The sequence below is a fragment of the Lissotriton helveticus genome, chromosome 4_1, assembly GCF_964261635.1.
Source record: "Lissotriton helveticus chromosome 4_1, aLisHel1.1, whole genome shotgun sequence".
NCBI lineage: Eukaryota > Metazoa > Chordata > Amphibia > Caudata > Salamandridae > Lissotriton > Lissotriton helveticus.
The window spans coordinates 1,619,549,685-1,619,570,597 of NC_136063.1; the positions used below are offsets into that span (position 1 = coordinate 1,619,549,685).

General features: G+C 40.6%; 1 protein-coding gene across 7 annotated transcripts in view; it reads left to right on the top strand.

The window, feature by feature from the left end:
• Positions 1-2,158: 2,158 nt before the first annotated feature.
• LOC144827620 (uncharacterized) overlaps positions 2,159-20,913 on the top strand; it is a 455,727-nt gene continuing 436,972 nt past the window's right edge. For 3 of the 7 annotated variants that reach the window (XM_078685862.1, XM_078685869.1, XM_078685867.1), the window contains exon 1: positions 2,159-2,232. Coding sequence is in view for 1 of the 7 variants with exons in the window: in XM_078685866.1 (XP_078541992.1) it covers positions 2,199-2,228 (30 nt within the window). In the remaining 6 variants the exon portion in view is untranslated. Of the gene's footprint in view, positions 2,233-7,816; positions 7,949-20,913 lie in introns of those variants that run through there. The other 4 variants (XM_078685863.1, XM_078685868.1, XM_078685866.1 and 1 more) reach the window with 3 other exon arrangements.

The following is a 20,913-nucleotide window of genomic DNA, read 5'->3' on the forward strand; positions in this document are numbered from 1 at the left end:
CACCCATTGCTTACACTTATTCTAGAACTCCCTTGTCACTTTGGAAGACTGTGCGCGGTGTGATCCACCCCATTGCATACATTATTCTAGATTTCCTTGTCACTTTGGATGACTGTGTGGGGTGTGAGTCACCCATTGCTTACACTTATCCTAGATTCCTTTGTCACTTTGGATTACTGTGTGGGGTGTGAGCCACCTATTGCGTACATTATTCTAGATTTCTTTGTCACTTTGGATGACTTAGTGGGGTGTTATTCACCCATTGTTTCTTGATTTCCTAACCCTCCTGTGAGGCAAGCTTAGATTTCTTCATGTTGGTTCCTACTGCACCTTCGTTCGTTGGTTTCCTGGGTGGTGTCTTCCGTGCCAGCCTGGCCAGCTGGTATGTGTGTGGCATATGGGGCTTGGTAGTTGAGGTGGGGTGTGGTAGAGCATTTGATTTGTTTTTTGTATGATGTAAAGGGAGAAGATGTGAGTGATGTTGTGTTTGTTTAGAGAAGTTGTGGGTTATATGGTGTTTTATTCATTTCCTGATTCATTTTATTTATCTTTGCATGCATGGACTTCCTCCATTCCTACATGCATTAGATTGCATTTTAATATGTTGACTTTTACCATTCTTACATTCTTTATGACATATTCATGGAGAAATATCAATGATATTCTTGCTCCAGTCTGTTTTGCTTGCATTATCACGTACCATCTTTACATTTTATAGGTTACTTACATGTTTTCAGATTTAATTGAATTGTGTTTTCATGCTTGTCCTTTTTTTTATTATTGTTTAATCTAACGTGTTATATGCCTGTGCACCTCATATTTCCATGCAAGGGCATTTTCCTCTTGTTATGCATTCATGAGATGTATGGGGAGCAGCAATGTTATTCTTGCTCATTTAAAGAAAGGAGATATGTTGTACCTGCTGCTCAGCCAGGGTGACTGTGGTGTGGAATGTTGGTGTGCGATGATGCTGTGGAATGTTGGATGTGAGAGTCAGTTGGAGAATGGGCTGAGCAGCAGGAAGGCTGCTCCTGGAGGGGCTCTTCATTACAACTCTGATCTTAGCATCTTAATAAAGCAACTTACCTTTTCTACACCTGGACTATGGTCTTCATCCATTACCACACTTTGGTTGCCAAGTTATAACATCATCTTGTCTGCCACAGTCTCATACCCCACAATAACTGCCTACTTATTACACACATAATATTCAATCCATTTCCCATCATATTTTATGATCGAATCTCGCACACTGCTCATACAACACCCTAAAACAAGACACACACACATCCTTCTAATGAATACAAACCTAGAAAAAACGACACCAAAACAACTAAACCAAGATTTACTCACAATGTGACAAGCACGCATATGAATCACACACTGAGTTACTTCTCTCGCCAATCAGGGTACAAAGGGTCGCACATACATGCGCGCGCACACACAAACACAAGCACGCGCCTCTCGCCAATACATCTACTGTTATTTCACATGTGACTTGCTTCTCACACTGCATCATTCAAACGTACTTTCAGACAGTTTGCATAAGTACTCAACAGCCAGGTGGTGGTGCAAAGTGCCCTATGCAAATAACTGAGGATATTACAGGCGTTCTAATAGAGAAGAAAAGTGTACAGCCGTATTTAGCAGCCGACAATCGTTCACACTCACTGAAAGGCATACACACACAAATAAAATACATTCATAGACCTAAACATAAGAAGCATAAACATAAAATTGAAATCAAATATGAAATATGAATTCTGCTGAAACCTCGGCCTCAGAGTAATTTGCTTTATGTCATTGTGTTGAAAACGCAATTAAAGACGTATATTATCTTACTGTTAAGGTTAGTATTTAGATCGAAATCTTTTTCGGGCACTGTTTTGTGTAATCTAGTGAGCCTCTATGTCCCAAATGGTGTGTGCTTGTATCTTCTTGAAATAAGAAATAAAGAAAGATATAAAAAAGAATACCGACAGAAGAGCAAAACTCCTCTCCAACCCACTGATTGTGGTTCCCAGTTGGAGCGCAGTATGTCTGAAAGAAGAGCGCACGAAGTGCTTCCGACTACTTAACGGGCAGCTGCCTTTGTTGACATTCCACTGCTTACGTGAGGGTGGAATCCTATGATGTCATTGTTACGGTTGCGTAGCTACGATGACGCCTTTATCGTGGATAACAACAGGCAGGATGACATGACGGTTCACACAAACAAAAGAGGACTGGTAGGTAAGCAACGTGCATCATGGTCCCATAAGGGCAGGCAGATGGACAGGATAACCATGCCCATAGTCTCTGGAAGCCCTGTCCTAACTGCCAGATGGGAGCGATTCAACAGGAGTCCCCGGGCAAGCCCCCATCTTACACGCAGCCCTGTACCCACACTTAGACAGAGCAGAGGACTAAACTTATTTCCCAGTTTTATTAGAGCATCTATCGTCAGGACACGTGGTGCCCCGACTCGCTAATTGTAAAAATAGGAAATATTTATCATGGAATGCACTTAAATCCGTAGTCTAGATGTAACATGTAATTGTCAATCACATCAGACGTGGTTATGCTTCCTTTCTGTATGATATACTTGTGTAAACTCCCAAAGTAAACAACACATTCACGGGACAAAACTGGATAGGCCTCAACAACCATGCAGCCTCACACCCTCAGGAGACAAAAACAATGTAACAGATGACACCAGAGAGGTATTTGACGCCGAGGCAGCTCAGTCCCTCAGTTTTACAGAATCGGATGTTCTCACTCCCCGAGTGGGGAACTTAGCATCAAAATGTTAGAAACCATCCACAACCCTTCCTACTCCTACCATAAGAATGGATAGTAGAAAGTGGAACACATTCCAAATAAGATATTCTATAGCGAGAAACCGGCCAAAAGGAGCAGAACACTGCATATGCTCAAAGACTAGCATTAAAGCCAACGAGTAAGAGGGGAGGGAACTGGGTTGTGGATGGTTAATACATTGTGATGTCCTTTTCTTTAAAGAGGTAATTCTTCAACTATTTTCTAAATTAGAGCTGTGTTGGTAGTGGGGCTGCTGGATACTGGGATGTTGTTCCAGATCCTGGGAGCATGGATAGAAAAGGCTTGCTGTCTAGGTTTTTCTATTTTACACTTCTTAGTGTGCAGTCTCGCGGTGTTCTGACTGTGGGTGTGCCGAGATCCACCATAGATTGTGAGCTTGTCTGCAACATAAGCAGGGTAGGGGCGTAGCAAAGGCCCCTGCAGCACCCACGGTGCAGGGGGAGGCCCGTCAGCACAGGCCCCTGCGCGTGACAGCACCTGACTGAGTCCGGAAGGGGACCCCTCCTTGTAGTTTTCAGGGGGTCCACCTAAAGTTTTGTTAGGCCAGTGAAGCAGGGGTGCTGATCGTGATAGCTTTGTGCATGATGATACTGAATTTAAAGATCGTGTGGTCCGGTAAAGGGAGCCAAATAAATTCCATCACGATAGGGGTGGTGTGAGTGTATCTTCATGCTCTGCATGAGAGGTGCTGCAGAGTTTAAATATCACTAAAGGATGTCATTGTGGAATCTAGGAGGCCATGGCATAGGGCATTATCACTATCAGATGTGAGAAAACGAGGACTTGAACAGCAGTTCTGAAATTGCTTTCTTGAAGAAATTGTTTGACTTTCTTTAAAGGAGAGAGCTGGTTTCAGGCTGTTTTGGTGTTTTTTTGGAAATGTATTCCTTGATGATGAGGTTGGTGTCCAGTTTGAATCCAAGTGAGTTGACATTTTGTACTTTTATGTCCCTTTTACAGTAACCCTAGACGTATGTTTTTGGTAGACATTTTTAAGAAACAGAAATTCCGCCAAGCAAAAACCGCATTGTTGTTTTTACAGAAAGCTAGTGACCCCCATACCCTATGTGCCATTTTAAGCTTTTTAAAAGTAGCAGTAAGATTGAGGAATACAAGAAATGAATTTGTTTTGTAAAACCATACCTGCCTCGTGAATTATACCCTCTCTTCTTTATTGTTGTTTTAATACCAAAAGTTCAGGAATGAAACGTAATGATATTTAATGATTTTTATACTGTAATGTGCTTTTATGAGGAATTTTTATTCTTCGAAATAAAGATTTACTGAACTGAACTGAGTTGACATTGAATGAAAGTTGGAGCATGAAGCCATCAAGGTTATACCACTGAGGTAGGTTTGAGTTGTGGCTCCTCCGCTAAGGCGGAGGAGCGTCCCCCACTGCTCTCAGAGCAGTGCCACAAGGAAAAATAAAATGATAGTAACACATTGTTATAATCCTTTTATTTTTCTGCATGGAGCCAGGTTGGGCCGGGTGGGCTGGTTCACAGGAGAATAGAGTTGTCTGGGCACTACTAAGTATGCATGATGATTTGCCTGGCCATCTTGAACCTCATGCGCACTTAGCATTTCTCCACCCGGCTGTTTTGCACAGCCGGCTGGAGAACTGTCCCAAGGCTCCCAGGCGCTGCCTGACCAGCCAAACTGGGCGCTCAGACCAATCACTATGCTGCTGTCATGCTGACACCACGTTGGTAGGAGGCGCTCCCTGAACAGACTACTTTTCTAAAATCACTTACTGCAGATTCAAACGACAATTTTACCACTAGTTTTTCTATTTTCTATTTTCGTCAAAAACAGCCACACAAAAGGCTCTATCCCACAAAAGAAATTACTTTTAAAAGATCATTTAGTGAGAAAAAAGTGCTGTCTCAACCAGCGGAAAAAACGTGGTTTTGAAGACATTACATGCAAGCCTTTGCTCCACATTTTGAAAAATGGCAAAATAATTTCTTCTACAATCACCTCAAGTAAAAGTTGCACATCGTTGTACAAGATACTTGACACAAGCTCTCTTGTGTTCCAGGTCCTGAGGAAAACCCCGCCCAAGGTTTAATAGGGGTTCCAAATGCGTTGACCTTTTTTCTCTGTCCAAACAAGTGAACCAGAAAATTGAACATCAGGCTAACCTTCCTTCATGTACTTTTGTGATAAAAGTGTCTGAATCTTTATGGATAGTATTATCGTGGTTACCTGAATATTAAACGGTTTGGCCAGTGCCCTGAATGGGGTTGTATTTTTCCAAAACGTAAAGATTGGTTTTCAAATATTTTTCAAACCTCCTCTTCTGGCCTTCTTTTCTTTTCCTTTATTTGTGCTATTCCTCTATGTTTCGTGAAAGTTTGGAACCTGAGCTTGCTCATGTATTAAGTTTCTCTTCCTTTTTTTGTCAAATGTAATGTTTAGTGTTGTATCATATATGTGATTTAAGATTAATGTCATATATGTGTAGAATTTTATGTGGTCTACGCAAAATCGTTTAATTGTTCATTGAACTAATAACATGAACTGACAAAGTTTTGATGAAATTAAATTCAAAAACTTTTTACCAAACAAAAAATACAAATTAGTTTTTTCAGTCAGTACGAGTGTCATGTGTGATTGGGTGAAGGAAGTAGTGTAGTAAGCATCAGTACTGGCATTTGTGTTGTTGTTAGATTATTGAAGTTTGGCCTATCCATGCTGATTAGGGCCAGAACCCTCTATTGTCCATAAAAGTCAGGCTTGTGACAGCAGAGTTGTGATTTGGCTTAGGTGAGCTTGGGAGCTTTCTGCTTCCAGGAGTGAGGAGGAAGGGAAGAGGATGGAGGAGAGGCAGCGGCCGTGACTAGGTATGTGATTTTATTTTTCAACCCGCCACCCCCATTTCCTTAGTAGCGGTCACTGGTAGGTTGGTACTGTAGTTTGTTTATTGTTCTTGTCAAATAACAGGTATTCTGTCTTAGTCGGGTAAGCTTCAGGTGGGAGCTGGACTTCTAGGTCTGGATGATTTGCCAGCAGTGCGTGAGGCTTTGGATGCCTGAAGCAGAGAAGACTTTCAAATAGAGTTGTGTATTATCAGCAGATTGGTGAACCTTGATGCTGTTATCTGTGAGTAGATCACCAATCATCTCCATGTATAAGTTGAAGAGGAAAGGAGAAAGTATGGAGTCCAAGGTGACTCAGCAGATGATATTGATCCTTTGTTACCTAGACATCCTTATGTGATCAAACTGGTATAGACTGGAAATGTAAGAGGAGAACCAGTGAAGTGCTGTAGTGATGAATCCCTTTCCAGACCCCAGGGTGCATATGAGAGTGGGATGGTCAACTGTGCCCATATAGTACACTGCCACTTATGTTTCTTTTTTTTCTTTTCCTCTGTCTTTACAACACTTTTCACACTAACAATTCTAAATCTGCCTTTTTCTCCATTTCACAGTGCCTATGTTTCTTTACTGCATTCCCAGTTTCAATTGTGTTCTTGTTCTTTACTCTTTTAGCTTGTGGTGCTTTGAAATGCATAAATGATTACAATTTGGAGAACAGATAGACAACGAATTTGGACAAAAATACATCAAATCCCTTTTTTGGTATTGAATGAATTGAAGTAAAAAAATATACAGAGAGTGAGTGCTGACAAGTATTCATATGTGGGAGCATTGTGGAATATAGGTGAATGCACCACAAATAAACTGTATCTTTTAATTTCAAAGCGAGTGCGAAGTTGATCATTATTCAAAGAAAATTAGCCTAAGTAGGTTAAGTGTAGATATTTGAAAATTAAAAAATGTAAATGAAACATGATAATTCCAGTTGAAATGTTACTATTTTATGTGTTGAATAAACAATGGATTAAGAAGGTGGGTGTAGAAATCCACCAATTTAAAGCTTACATGTTTAAAATATTTAGTTTAAAATAATAGCTTAACTGACACGTTTTCTATGACGTGTTTAAGGTTCTTAATGCAAAAATTAGGAAGATGCTGTATGTAAGCAAGATACGGTATAATAAAAGTGAATACAGATAAAGTCAATAGATGAATCCATACCATCAGGAACATCCTTATCCAGCCCTGAAATTTATCGAAGAAACCAATTTATGGGGGAGTTATAATCCTGTCTCTCATCGAATGAACAAAACGGATGTAAGTTATTTATTTAACTACTTTATGATATTGATCCTTTGTTACCTAGACATCCTTATGTGATCAAACTGGTATAGACTGGAAATGTAAGAGGAGAACCAGTGAAGTGCTGTAGTGATGAATCCCTTTCCAGACCCCAGGGTGCATATGAGAGTGGGATGGTCAACTGTGCCCATATAGTACACTGCCACTCATGTTTCTTTTTTTTCTTTTCCTCTGTCTTTACAACACTTTTCACACTAACAATTCTAAATCTGCCTTTTTCTCCATTTCACAGTGCCTATGTTTCTTTACTGCATTCCCAGTTTCAATTGCGTTCTTGTTCTTTACTCTTTTAGCTTGTGGTGCTTTGAAATGCATAAATGATTTCAATTTGGAGAACAGATAGACAACGAATTTGGACAAAAATACATCAAATCCCTTTTTTGGTATTGAATGAATTGAAGTAAAAAAATATACAGAGAGTGAGTGCTGACAAGTATTCATATGTGGGAGCATTGTGGAATATAGGTGAATGCACCACAAATAAACTGTATCTTTTAATTTCAAAGCGAGTGCGAAGTTGATCATTATTCAAAGAAAATTAGCCTAAGTAGGTTAAGTGTAGATATTTGAAAATTAAAAAATGTAAATGAAACATGATAATTCCAGTTGAAATGTTACTATTTTATGTGTTGAATAAACAATGGATTAAGAAGGTGGGTGTAGAAATCCACCAATTTAAAGCTTACATGTTTAAAATATTTAGTTTAAAATAATAGCTTAACTGACACGTTTTCTATGACGTGTTTAAGGTTCTTAATGCAAAAATTAGGAAGATGCTGTATGTAAGCAAGATACGGTATAATAAAAGTGAATACAGATAAAGTCAATAGATGAATCCATACCATCAGGAACATCCTTATCCAGCCCTGAAATTTATCGAAGAAACCAATTTATGGGGGAGTTATAATCCTGTCTCCCATCGAATGAACAAAACGGATGTAAGTTATTTATTTAACTACTTTATTTCACATTTTCAGGTCCCAGGTCGAGGTTTCTCTAGAACAAATGGATATTACCATGCCGTCAGCACTTTAAAGATCAGAGGAACTGTCATTTTAGCTATCAGTAGCAGAGGAAAACATTCTATTAACAGTATACAAATAGTCCTCATGCAACGACCCAGTCCATAGCTTCTTCCCACCCGAGGTCCTCCTCTATCCGCTTCCTATGTCATTCACTCCTGTGGCCGAGTTCCCTCTCCAGATGTACCATCCTAGGTTGGCAGGGGATTCCTCGGCTGCATGTAATATATCTATGGAATGGGGTCCAAGTCCTTCCGTGTTTCGGCATGGTGTCCTGTACCAAGGCAGTGAGTTTTTCCATTATGTGAATATTTCAAACTTTAGTCCACCACATGCCTAAAGTCAATGGAGTCAGCACTCGCCGCTGCTGTACCACTATCAAGCAGGCAGCCAATAGCAGTGATGTGAGTAGTCTGGTTGTAGAGAGGGAAAGTGGGGACAACCGTTCGTCATCTATCAAGCCCAACAGGGCCAGCAGCGGTTGCATGGGGGTTTACATTGGTGATATCTCTTACAACTCCCAATACTTGAGCCCTGAACTGCGGTGTGTATAGGTACTCCCGCCATATGTGCAGGTATGTCCCCCTCGCACCACAGCCCCTCCAACATGTGTCAGAAGTGTTTACCATGACTTTAAGTCAGATGGACGTCATATACCAGCAGAGAAATATTTTAAAGTCATTTGCCCTGTGTTGAAGACAGAATGATGAGCGTGCAGACTGTCTCCATAGGAGAATCAATCAATCAATCAATCAGGTTTCTTGTAAAGTGCGACTACTCAATTGTTAGGGTCTCAAGGCGGTGAGGGAGGATCTGCCCCCGCCCATCCAGTTTTCCTCAGCCAGTTCCTAGCCAAACCCTCAGCCCACTTTTGCATGTATGAAAGCTGTAGCTTTGGGATGGGGCTCTGCAGCACTCTATATTAACGAGACAACACTCTGCTGGTATTTCCCTCCATAAACATGTCTTACATTTTTGTGTGTCATGTGCGCCACTGACTTCGTTTGTCATGCTCAGTGTAATAGTTGTATGACTCTGTTTAAATCTTTAGGGCCCAGCAAGAATTCATGAGCACACTGGTCACAAGTCTTAGGGGCTCCCTCTTTGTACAACTGTCGTAGGCATAGTTGTTCCCCTCCTCCCCTCGTCTGGTAGTGTTTGTCCATCATCCCTAGAGGGAAATCTTTGTTCCAAGTGACTGGAGCCAGGGGCGAGAGGTAGGTCGTTATCCCTTTGTCCTCTGATCCTTGGACCAATAGTTTAGGCTTACATTTGTGGACCACCTCAGAGTGGGGGCAGAGCCTCACAGAAGCAGCCATGGAAAATGATGCAGGGGAACATGGCTTGTCCGCATCTGGAGAACACCACACAATAGCTGGGCTAATCTGAGCTGCCAGGACATATTGCCCGACATCAGGTACCCCTAAAACCCCCCTCCCCTCCATGCCGCTCATCAGCATGGATCAAGCCACCCAAGGCGTCCTTCCACCTCATATGAAGGAGCACATTTTCTGGTTTAGTTGTCTTAGGGTATCCGGGGAAACACGCATCGGGAAGGAACAAAAGAGGTACAGCAATCTGGGAAATAAGATTCATCTTCATGAAGTTTATCCTGCCCACCCAAGCAAACACAAGCCTGCCCCTTCTGTATAGGTCCTTGAACCATCCAAGTGTGGTGGAACATTGCTAGTGAATACCTCCTCTACACTGGGCGGAATTTTAATTCCTAGGTACTGAATCCCTATTGGAATCCATCCAAATCCCTGTTTCAGCATGACCTATTTGAAGGTGTGACTGTTTCTTCCCACCACTGTCGATTTTTTACAGTTGACCCAGGAATCCCGTTGCAAGGTGAAAGCTCTCAAACTCTTCAAATAGTGCATGTAATGCTCTAGCTGGGCTAGTCAGAAAACATAGGACATGGTCTGTCAGCAAAAAGCAGCAGCTTTATTTGTCCCTGTTGGCACACTTGTGATCAATGGATTAGCGATAATTCTATAGTATGGGGGTCCATTGTGAGGAAGAAGATCAAGGGCGAAAGAGGGCAGCCCTGACTGGTGCCTTTCATGAGAGGGATTGACTCAGAGACAAGAGTGTATTCAAAGCTTCTTTGTGGGTTCGGCATAGTTAGCTAGTATGAACACCTTCATCCGGGGGCCCAAAGATGTCTTGTAGCGGGTCTTCGTCAAGAATAACCAATCAAAGTGCTTGAAGACCTACTCTGCATTGAAGGAGAGAAGTATCACCTCCGTTCCAGTGACCACTGCCTTATCGATCACATTGAATGCCAAGCTAATATTGTCGCCCAGCTCTCTACTCCTAATGAAGCCTGCCTCATACAGGGATGTCAACCGCGGCAGAAACCTCACCCAATTGACAATGCTGGATTTTCCCCAAAATCTTTGAACCACAATTCGAAAGTGAAATTGGGCAATATGACCTTCAGATTCTTGTCCGGCTTGAGGATCAGTGTGATAAAGGATTCCATCATTGAGGGTGTTACTTCTCGAGTGTCCAGGAATGAGTTTGAAACCTTTTTAAATGTGGAGCAAATAGGTCAGCGAAAGCCTTGTAAAAGGAGTTTCAACCCATCTGGGCCGGAGGCTTTATTGTTCAGAAAAGATTTTATAGCTGTCAGTATTTTCTCTCCCGTTATCTCCCTCTCCAGGTACTCTCTGGCCTCGGAGTCCAGATTGGACAGGGAGATTGCCACCAGATAACCATCCTGAGCTTCTTGGTAGTATTGTCCTTGACAGTAAACCATAGGGTAATATTGTATAAATGTCTCAAGCGTAACTAAGTGGCTCTTTACAGGTGAACCCTGGGGATCCAACACCACTTAAATGCAGTTTTGCATCCTGTGGGAGCATATTTTATGGGCAAGGAGTCGATCATCTTTGTCACTCCACTCATAAAATAACTTTTTCATCTAAAGCAGTTTGCTTGAGACATCCTTAGCCAAGACCGCTTCCATCTCTCCTTTAGCCTTACATAGGCTCTAGTTGTTGCAACATGGGTTTAGTTTTCAGATCAGTTTTCAGTCTGGCTTTCTCGGCCTCCAGCTCCAATCGTTGAGCGTGGGCCCGTGGTAGGAAAATAAGGTATGACTAATAAATTCCCCAAGTACGACCACCATATTGGCATACCATATGGTGGCCCATGGCAACTCCTGTGTCTCATTTTCTTTCAAATAATTTGTTACTGCCTCTCAAATGTTCTCTTGCAGAACAGGGTTCTGGAACGCTATCTTAGTCATTTTCTAGAATTTTTGGGGCGGGTCGTCTGGGAGCGTTACAGACATGGGTATCATTACTAGGGCATGTATCTGTGTACCTATTGCTGAGAATTCCACCCAGGACAAAACTGGTGGAGAGCCGAAAATGTAATCAATCTGAGAAAGAGATCGATGAACATGCGAGCAGTGGGTGTAATCCAAATCTCCCATGTGGTGTCTGGCCACACACTTATTAGCTTTAGATCATCAAGGCTCTGGGTCTAGAAGGGTGGGGAGGACAATTATTTCAATGTGGGGTCCGATTTGTCTATAGCCGGCTCCAATGCTAAATTGAAGTCTCCCCCAACACTAGATTGTCATGGGCGGTCAGGAATGGGAACAACTAAGCATACCATTGGTCCATATGGTTATTAAGGCCATAGAAAGAGACTATCGTCACCTTCTCACCTCCCATCGACTCCTGATCAGAATGTCCCTCCTGTCCCGATCACTGTGGGTCGATGTCAGATGGAAGGGGGCCCGCTCCCTAAAAGGATCGCTACTCTCTTCTTTTTTGTTTGTGCAGAGGAAAAGAACTGACGAGGAAACATCACAATGTTCATAGTTTTGTGTTGGCTACCAATAGGTGGGTCTCGTGGAGAAGAGCTTGGTCTAGAATCTTCGTGGCAAGTCAGTGTAAAACTAACTTCCTCTTAACTGGGGAATTGAGACCCTGCACGTTCAGTGTCGCTAGTTTCAAACCCTTCGGGCCTGATATGTAGATGTAGTTAGGGGAGATGTGGGCATTGCATTGAATCATGCCACTCTACTGCTAGAGGGACAGCTGAGGAAAGCGCGCTCAGTTCGGTACTACATTCCGCCAATGTGCATTCTGACCTTGGGGAAAAGTATAACAGAACAACAAACGTTGGAACAACCATAACCAGCAAATAGAAACAAGCCAAGTAACAGTCATCGGCTGTCGTCAGTGATGGAGTGCCTCTCCTCTCTCTTGCTTCTTCTTGGTGGGCCCCAACAGGCCATCTATGGCAAAAAGTCCTTGTGCTCCACACCTAAAGGGCGTGAGTGTGGTGAGCCCATGAAAGTTAGACTCAGTGTAGCAAACAGAGTTAAAATGCTCTTCAGTCATGGCAAGTTAGTTAGTCATCCTCCCCAGGGTAAGGGGAGGTCTATTGATTTTTCCAAGCTTCAATCCTCCTCTCTTTCCTAGTTTGCTGCCTTCTTCATCCAGGGCAATAGCAGTGCAGCTGTGTGCTACAGAACAGGAGTCGTCCTCGAGACCGAATAGTGCCACCACTTTTTCATGCTTAATAATAAAAGCTGGCTTTTCTTTGTAGGAGAATAACACTTGCATTGAAAATCCCCAGTACTATCAGATTTTAAGCTCTCTGAGGTAGTCAGTGACTATCTTCAGCAATTTGCGCTTGGCCAGGGTCAGGACGGAGACATCTTGAAACAGCGCTAGAGACAAGCCCTGGAACACTAAGGGGTCTGTGTGTTTCGCTGCCTCTATAATTTTCTCCTTCCGTCGGAAGAGGTGGACCATTGTTAAAAAATCTGGTGTCAACTTATCACTTAGTATGCATTGTAAACTATATTTGTCCCATCACGTTCTATCAGTGTGTTGCCAGTGTCATGCAAAACAGATCCTGAAAATACTGCTGCAACTTGGAGACGGATTCTGGAAACCCCTCTGATCCATATGTTTTTCTGTCTGGACCTACTTTGTCAATCCTCAGCATTGTACGTTAGCCACTGCCATCTTGTTTCCAGTTAATCAACTTGCACTGTCAGCTCATCCCTCTCATGAGGGTCTTCTGTGAACACCACTTCCAGGTAGTCATTTCTGTTGTGTCCAGGTTTTGACTTGCATGCTCAAGGTCGGTGAGTGATTTTATAAAGTTTTGGTGCAGTAGCCCCATCTCATCCTTGCAGTCAGCTATCAGCTGTAAGATGTCGCTTCTTGTGACAGGGCCCTGTGCATCAGCACCATCAGATGCATGCTGAGAGGTTCTGCCATTAACTGTAGGCAATGTGTGGGCCATAGCTATGGTACTTGGGTTTTGGAGGAGCTCTTTTATTGAGGAGGTACCTTGTGTTCTTGAATGGGATTTCACCATTTGGACCCGTGGGTAGCTAGGAGCGAGGTTCACCAGATGCTAAGGTGCCATCTAAGTCCGGTCTTGCACGGGGGGGAAGGGAGCCCTCCTTTGTAGCTCCCCTTACCACAAGGCTCAGTCTCCCCTCTGCTGAGCTTTGCTGGGGCAAAAGACCTAACCCCGGCACATTCTACCCGCAGTCTCGCCTCCTCACCTGGCTACTGTATTGCCCAAGGCAGGCGGTGTTCTGCCACACTCCTCGCTTCCTTACCCGCCTCCGGGCCTGCTCCAAATACGTGCTCCCACCCAGGCTGCTCAGACGGGGAGAGCACACCTTTTGCTGTGTTTCAATGTTTGCAGGCTCCTACTGGTACTTTTCAGGACTCCCTGTGTCTTTCCGACAGCCTGCCTGGCCGCACGAGGCCCATCTTTCTGAGGATGGTCTAGTCACTCACCCAGCACTGCTCCAGCCATTCTTTCCCTGGGTCTGCCAAATCCCTTCACTGTGTACATGGCCATTTTACAATGACCATCTTACATCTCAGCCGCGTAGTGAGGCATTGGGATCATTGCCAGAGGTCAAAGCTTGCTTTCTACAGCCCCTGGGCTGATCAAACATCTTCGCCTGGTGGGGCTACACCTCCTGCAGCTTTCTCACTTGATTATGGAGTGTCATGCAACAAGAAGCACCAGGATCGCGTGGCCAAGGGCCTGGTTGCCCACAGAGCTTTGCAAGGACACGTCTATGTGGCCACGCCCCCACAGACTCAAATCTACATTACAATGCTCGATAGAAGAACATCTGGTAACCTTAACAAATGTTAAGACCAAAGCACATGAAAGTATCAGTAAACATATAAGCTTCTTACACTGGTACCTATACAGTCAGTAACACAGAATGGATGTGGACACTGGAATCACAGCTATTACATAGTAACTAAAACAAGGTTGGGCAAGAAAAATAATTTAATGATTAGTTTATGCTCAGCTTCAGAAGCCCCAAAAAACAAGATTATCACTGCTTCCATTGGTGCAGAGTTCTGTAAATGAGCAGAGGAAGAATGTATGCGCAAGTCCAACAGGAAACAGGTCTTTCCCTTGTTTAATTTAGATTCCAAACTTTAGCCAACCTAATTAGGAAATTTGGTTGCAAGTTATATACTTATGTGGATGACACATAACTAGTGTTTTGGCGTTTCAGTTCCTACTCTCCATATGATGAACTCATTGAATGTCTCTGCAACATAAAAATCTGGATATATTGAGTTTGGCTTAAAATAACCTTGGAGAAAATTGAAATATTTGTTGTAAGAAAGGACTTGGACACCTGGACCCATAACTGTAGGCCCTTATCCATGGGTCTTTTCCATTCTCAAGAGAACATGTAAAAAGCCTGGGTGTTAAATTAGACAACAAACTCAAGATGGACACTTAAATATCAGCAGTTGTTTCTTTTATCTACATAAACTTCACTCTATTCTTCCTTTGCTGTATGAAGTTGTAGGAAAACAGTGGTTGCTGCAATTATTGGTTCTAGGATTGATTGCGTAATTCTTTGTGCCTAGGAATGGCCAAAAATCTAATTAACAAAATCTAGCTTATTCAAAATCAAGCTGCCAGATCAATGACTTTAGCCTCTCACTTTGCTTTGGCAAAGATTAGTCTACATGAACATCACTAGCTCTAAGTGACTTAGAGGATCATCTTTAGGGCTATCTGCTTAGACTATCAATGTCTTTTTTGTTATTTACCTCTATTCCTTGAGAATAAATTCACAAAATACACGACATGTCTTCATCTGTGCACCTTCTCCTCCAATCTTTTAACCAGTGACCGTTTTCGCAAAACCTCCATTAGAGGCAGATCATTTTCTCTCCTTGCTCCTACGCTGTGAAATTAATTGGCTAAGAATTTCCAGCCACGTTAATCTTTGTTAACTTAAATCTAAGGCTTATCACTTCTCAAACAAGTTGTTTCTAAAATTAGGCATTCATTCCCTATCGTTCTGTGCCGAGAGATCTTCATTTAATAGAGTGCTTTACAAATGTTCAATAACAACATAGAATTTTCAAGTTGTTATAATATGAAGTGTGATTTGTATATTTTGTAGTTGTTATATTTCAATATAAAGAAATAATTGATTCCAAACCTCATGCTCGAAGATGGTATAGATGAGTTAAGACAGCATTTAAGTTGATGCTTATTGGTGTCACACCAAAAATAATTACTCAATAGTGAACTACATTAAAGAAAGTCTGTTCATATTCAAATATTTGTAGTCTTAATTAAGATGTTTTTATGTACATGATATTTGTGGTACTGTGGTCATGAATCATTTATAGTGTGTATAGAACATTAACTTAGCTGGAATAAGAATGTTATATTTAGAAGTTAGATGAGAGTTAAGATGCAGCTGAGTAACAACCCGTTGTAATGCTGTCTAAATTAAGCACAACTTCAAGATATTACAAAGAGCTATCTAGTTGTCTCTGCGCTTTCACCTACATCACGATATTAAACATATGCACCAAGTTATAGAGCTCGTGAGGCCAAGGCTTCTCAAATATATGGCACCACATTGCACTTCATTTAGCAGCCATCTCATCATATTTTAGCACAAAAACATTCACATTAAATGTAGGACATTTACTTTACTCATTGAAAAATGGCCCAAACAATTGTACACATCCTTTGGTTTAAAACATAATTTTGAAGGTGTTTAGACAAAATCTTTATTTAAAAATATCGTAAGACAGAAATATCGGAAATTAAATATCGTAACACACAAATACTGTGTTGCACAAATATCTTTGACAAGAATATTTTTCTTTAGATAAGTAATAGGTTTGTAAACAATACCAATATTTTAATATCCTTTTCACTCATATAGTGGTTAAATATATATATATTTTTTATTACTTTAATGTGTTGCGAATTTTTTTAACAATTTTTCATAGTAATTTATAGTGTCATAGTGGGTTGTTCTGTATCTAGGGGAATGAGGAAGAAGTTAGTTAGGTGATAAATTATTCTCCAGTATTGTATCTTTCATAAATTCACATGCTTGAATCTTATCTGTCGACATGGTGGAATTCTAACAGTAATAGCAGCAGTGCTAATACATAAGCATTAAGAATCACATTGATAACAATAGACATTGCTAACCAATTCACATTGTTTTAATGCATCCAAGTATTCATCCCTGGTAGGGCCACCATAACTCAGATTTCAGACCGTATTTCGTGTGTTAGGGAACTCTGCTCAGTCACAGTGTTACCTTTGTCAACTTTTAACCTGTCTGCTCTTCAAACTATTTCTCGACCTTCAAGCAACATCTGAGGTACAGTTTTTGGGATTATTTCCCTGTTTTTGCCATGTTAGAGGAATCTAAAAAAAAGCTGTTTAGGCCTTGTAAATTCTGTGTGGAAATCAAGACTTTTCTCTGAGGACCCTCAGAAGGAAAATTCTATATTGACTGTACCCTCACCATAAGCCTAAGGAATGCAAATATTGTCACACTTTTTCTGTCAAAACGCTTAAGGACCATGAAACAAGGCTTCTTTCTCTGGCTCCAGAAAAAGAATGTTCAATCTGAATGTTATTCAGAGTGTGAGAAAAGGGGGTACTCTTCCCCATAGAAACACAAAAATGAGGGTTCATCCTCATTTGACAAAGACCCTAAAAGGACAAAATCACATAGCAGGGATACCAGTGTCGAGAGGTCTTTAAGTACCTTCTCCCTCTCACAGAAAAACTCATTCTTTACCATCATCTGTTCACCTTTCAAGGAACCTACTGTAAAGAATATCTGTCAATGGATACGTTGGCGAAGATCATCTCGTTGACGGTCGCTTCGACGACGTAGAAAGCGTTGGTGCATGCATCACCCTCAGTACCAGTGACTATGGTGGCATCCACCATGAAGACAACCAGGACTATGACAAAAACATCTCCCTTCACTTGAGGATGCTAGCAGTATACCATTCAGAAATGTGGAAGTTTGTAAGGAAACTGTACTATGTAAAAAGTCCTGCATTAGTGAACTGAATATAGGTCTTTTTCATGGTTCTTTATCAGATGTTCAAAAAAGTGTGATGATATTGAAATGCGATATTTTGGTTCAGAAGAGCAATCCATAGAACGTGAAAGTTTGACAATTACAGATGTTGAAGGAGATGGGAAAGTGATTAGCACTGATCAGTTTGAAGAATAAATTGGAAAGTTTAATGTAATGTGCTCTGAAATACCAAACTATGTTTGTGTTTGTTGTCAACGAACTCATTATAAAAGTCAAACTATTTTACTTTGTATTTGAAATGTGAAAAGGAGAACAATGGTCAGTGGAAAGAATTTGCAACTTAGTTGTTGGTGGAAGGTTGATTTGAGTTAGGTAGTGATCAACGTATATGTAAATATTGTTACAACAAATTAGAAGAGAACAAAATGCTTGCTAGAGCCGTACTAACTTAGAATTAGTAGCTATTAAGTGGCAGAATTGAATACATATGAGTCTGATAAAAGTATCTATCCTGGGGAACAGACTAGACACCTATTCCTCCTCCCCCCTTCTGATTAACAATACATATGAGTCTGTTCTAATTCAATCTGTTCATCCTTTTCAAACTATAATTCGTATGGAGCCTAAAACAGGCAAACTGCCACCAACAGACTTGCAAAGGGGGCTGAAAGGAAGAGTGGTGTACTTACCTTTGGATTTTAGGAAAAATATTGAAACTATTGCTGGAGAAAAAGAGGAAAATGAGGCAGTAGTCATTGTAGTAAATTGTGTACCAACAAAGAGTCGGAAAATATGGCAAGAATTTGTGGATGTTAATAAAGTTGAAAATGCTACTTTATATCTTATAGAGAACAATATTTATTACAAAACTGTAAATGTGGATGAACAGGTAATAAGTTTAGAAGATGAATCTGAAATTTCAAGTGGTCAAATAGGGAAAGTGGACAAGTCAAGGACTGAAGAGATTTATGAACATTACACAATATGTCCTTTGCATTCAAAAGAAGTAATAGGAAGCAGCATTGAGTTATTTCAAATGAAAAAAAAACAGGGAACTCCAATGAGTGTATGGGAGAAAAACTTGGAAGCTCGTTGTTTTTCACAGCTGTTTCCTACTGGAGAAGGTGGGCGATATGATGACCGACCTGTACGATTCCAGCTTCAGAATATCGGTCAACAAGATTATATTCTGAAGATCCTAGATTTTGACAGTGCATTCCATACATATTTCACCTTTTGTTTGAAAGTGATCTGTCTTCTCTGTCGTATGCAGTGAATCACATACTTAAAACTGGAGTTCATCAATCACTTCTTTCTGCGAAAGAAATTTAGAAGCACAGTTAATCAATTCGATGGCATGTCAACGTGGAACAAATGAGCATTGGTATCGTTGTCATTGAGAAATCAAGTGTATGTTACTGAACTTAGGTACACCAACATGGTTAGTCACACTTAGCTGTGCAGAGTATGCATGGGAAGATTTGCTTGAGTTTCTAAGAGTAGCGAATTCCAATATAATAAATGTTGAAATAAAGACTCCTGGTGAACTGTGTTCATCGGATCCTGTAAATGTGTGCAGATATTTTAATCATAGGTTTCAAGCTATGATGTCTTTTATCTGCAATAAAATTAATCCACCTCTTGGAGAAGTTACCGATTTCTTTTGGAGAAAGGCGTACTAAGCAAGAGTTGCACCTCATATACATATGCTACTATAGATCAAGGATGCACCTAAATTTGGAGCTGATTCTGATGAAACAGTATTGTCTTTCATCGAACAGTATGTGACATGTGAGATTCCAAGAGAAGAAAGAGATAGAAGTTTGAGACAGCAAGTTTTACATTTCCAAACTCACCATTGTGACAAGTACTGCAGAAGAAAATACAAGTCTAAATGAAAATTTGACACCGAATGTTGGTTTGGTTTTCCACATCCAGTCATTTGTAAAGGAAGAGTACATTCTTTTTTTCTGTAAGGCACACAATAACTCAGAAATCTCCAAAAGAATACCTACAACTTAAAAAGAACAGAAGTGTCAAAGTATATCAATGACTACAATCCAGTCATTTTAAAAATGTGAAATGCGAACATGGACATCCAGTATGTTGCAGTTAACTCAATTGCTGTTGCACATTATGTTACATCGTACATAACAAAATCAGAAAAAACAGAGATGAAACAAATGTGGGAAGAAATTGCACAAGAGAAAAGCCTTAGCAAAAAATTGTACAGCTTTACTTTGAAAATGCTTTCCCACTGAATTGGATCGTATGAATGTTCATACCGCTCGTGCTCTTCAAGTTTATATTCAAAGTCACAAGGAATCATTTGGGTAAGTTTAGGTCTTGCCTGCAAACGAAATAGAGTGTTGAAATCATTTGAAGAAATTGAAGAATTAGCAGCAAATGAACCAGACAGTACAGACATTCTTAAAACTAATATGTTGGACACATACTATCCGAAAAGGAGTCGACATCTGGAACAGCTATGTCTGTATGAAGTACCTCAACATTACAGCTTCAAAAGAAATATTAAACAGAATTTAAAAGAAGGGAAATATGCAGTAGTTGGATGTCATGGTTGTTTAGTAAAACATGCACAGGGTGATCTTATCAACCACAAGAAACTCAGTTGTGAAACTCCAAATAAGCGAGAATTTTACTATTTAGTACTCCTCCAACTCTTTAAACCATGGCGTAGCGAAAGTGAGTTATTTTGAGACTTCAACTTCTACGAAGATTCTTTTAATGCATGTACAGATAGCATTGCATGTACAATTTTCCCTACATATTTAAAAAATTTGAATGATGAATCTGAACAGGAAACGAATATTACAGCTGAAATAGTTAATGAAAGTTCTCAAGGTAGTCAAAGTAGTGGTCCATGTAGTCAAGATCCCCTTGGACAACAAATACTGGAAAATGAAGCAGTGATTGCTATGCATGAAGTCGAAATTGCAATGCAATAAGCAAACGAGGAGACTATTACATTGGAAAACTTAGAAGAACTAAATGTTGAACAGAAAGAAATATATGTACAAGTGAGAGAACAGATAGGACATGGTTTGTTGCATGACAAAAAAGAATGTGTGTGTTCATCTTTTAAACCTCTTCTGATGTACATCAGTGGTCAAGCTGGGACAGGTAAAAGTTTTAATTAAAGTTTTGACCAGTTATCTTAAAAAAACTACTGGTTCACATTTATGTTGTGTGGTAACAGCTCCAACTGGAATAGCTGCACACAAAGTTAAAGGAGTTACTTTGCATAGATTACTGATGTCACCAGTTGAGCATGATAATAAATTATAATATCAGAAGTTGTCTGTAGAAGCTTCTTATGAAGTGTCAAGAGTGCTGAAGAAAATGAAACTTTTAATTATTGATGAGGTGAGCATGGTCTCAAACTTAATGATTGCTTTTGTACACTTAAGAATGCAATAGGTATTTAAAACAGATTACAACGTTCTCTTTGGAGGAAAACATTTAATTGTATTGAAGATGTGCTACAGTTAACCCCTGTAAAAGGAGA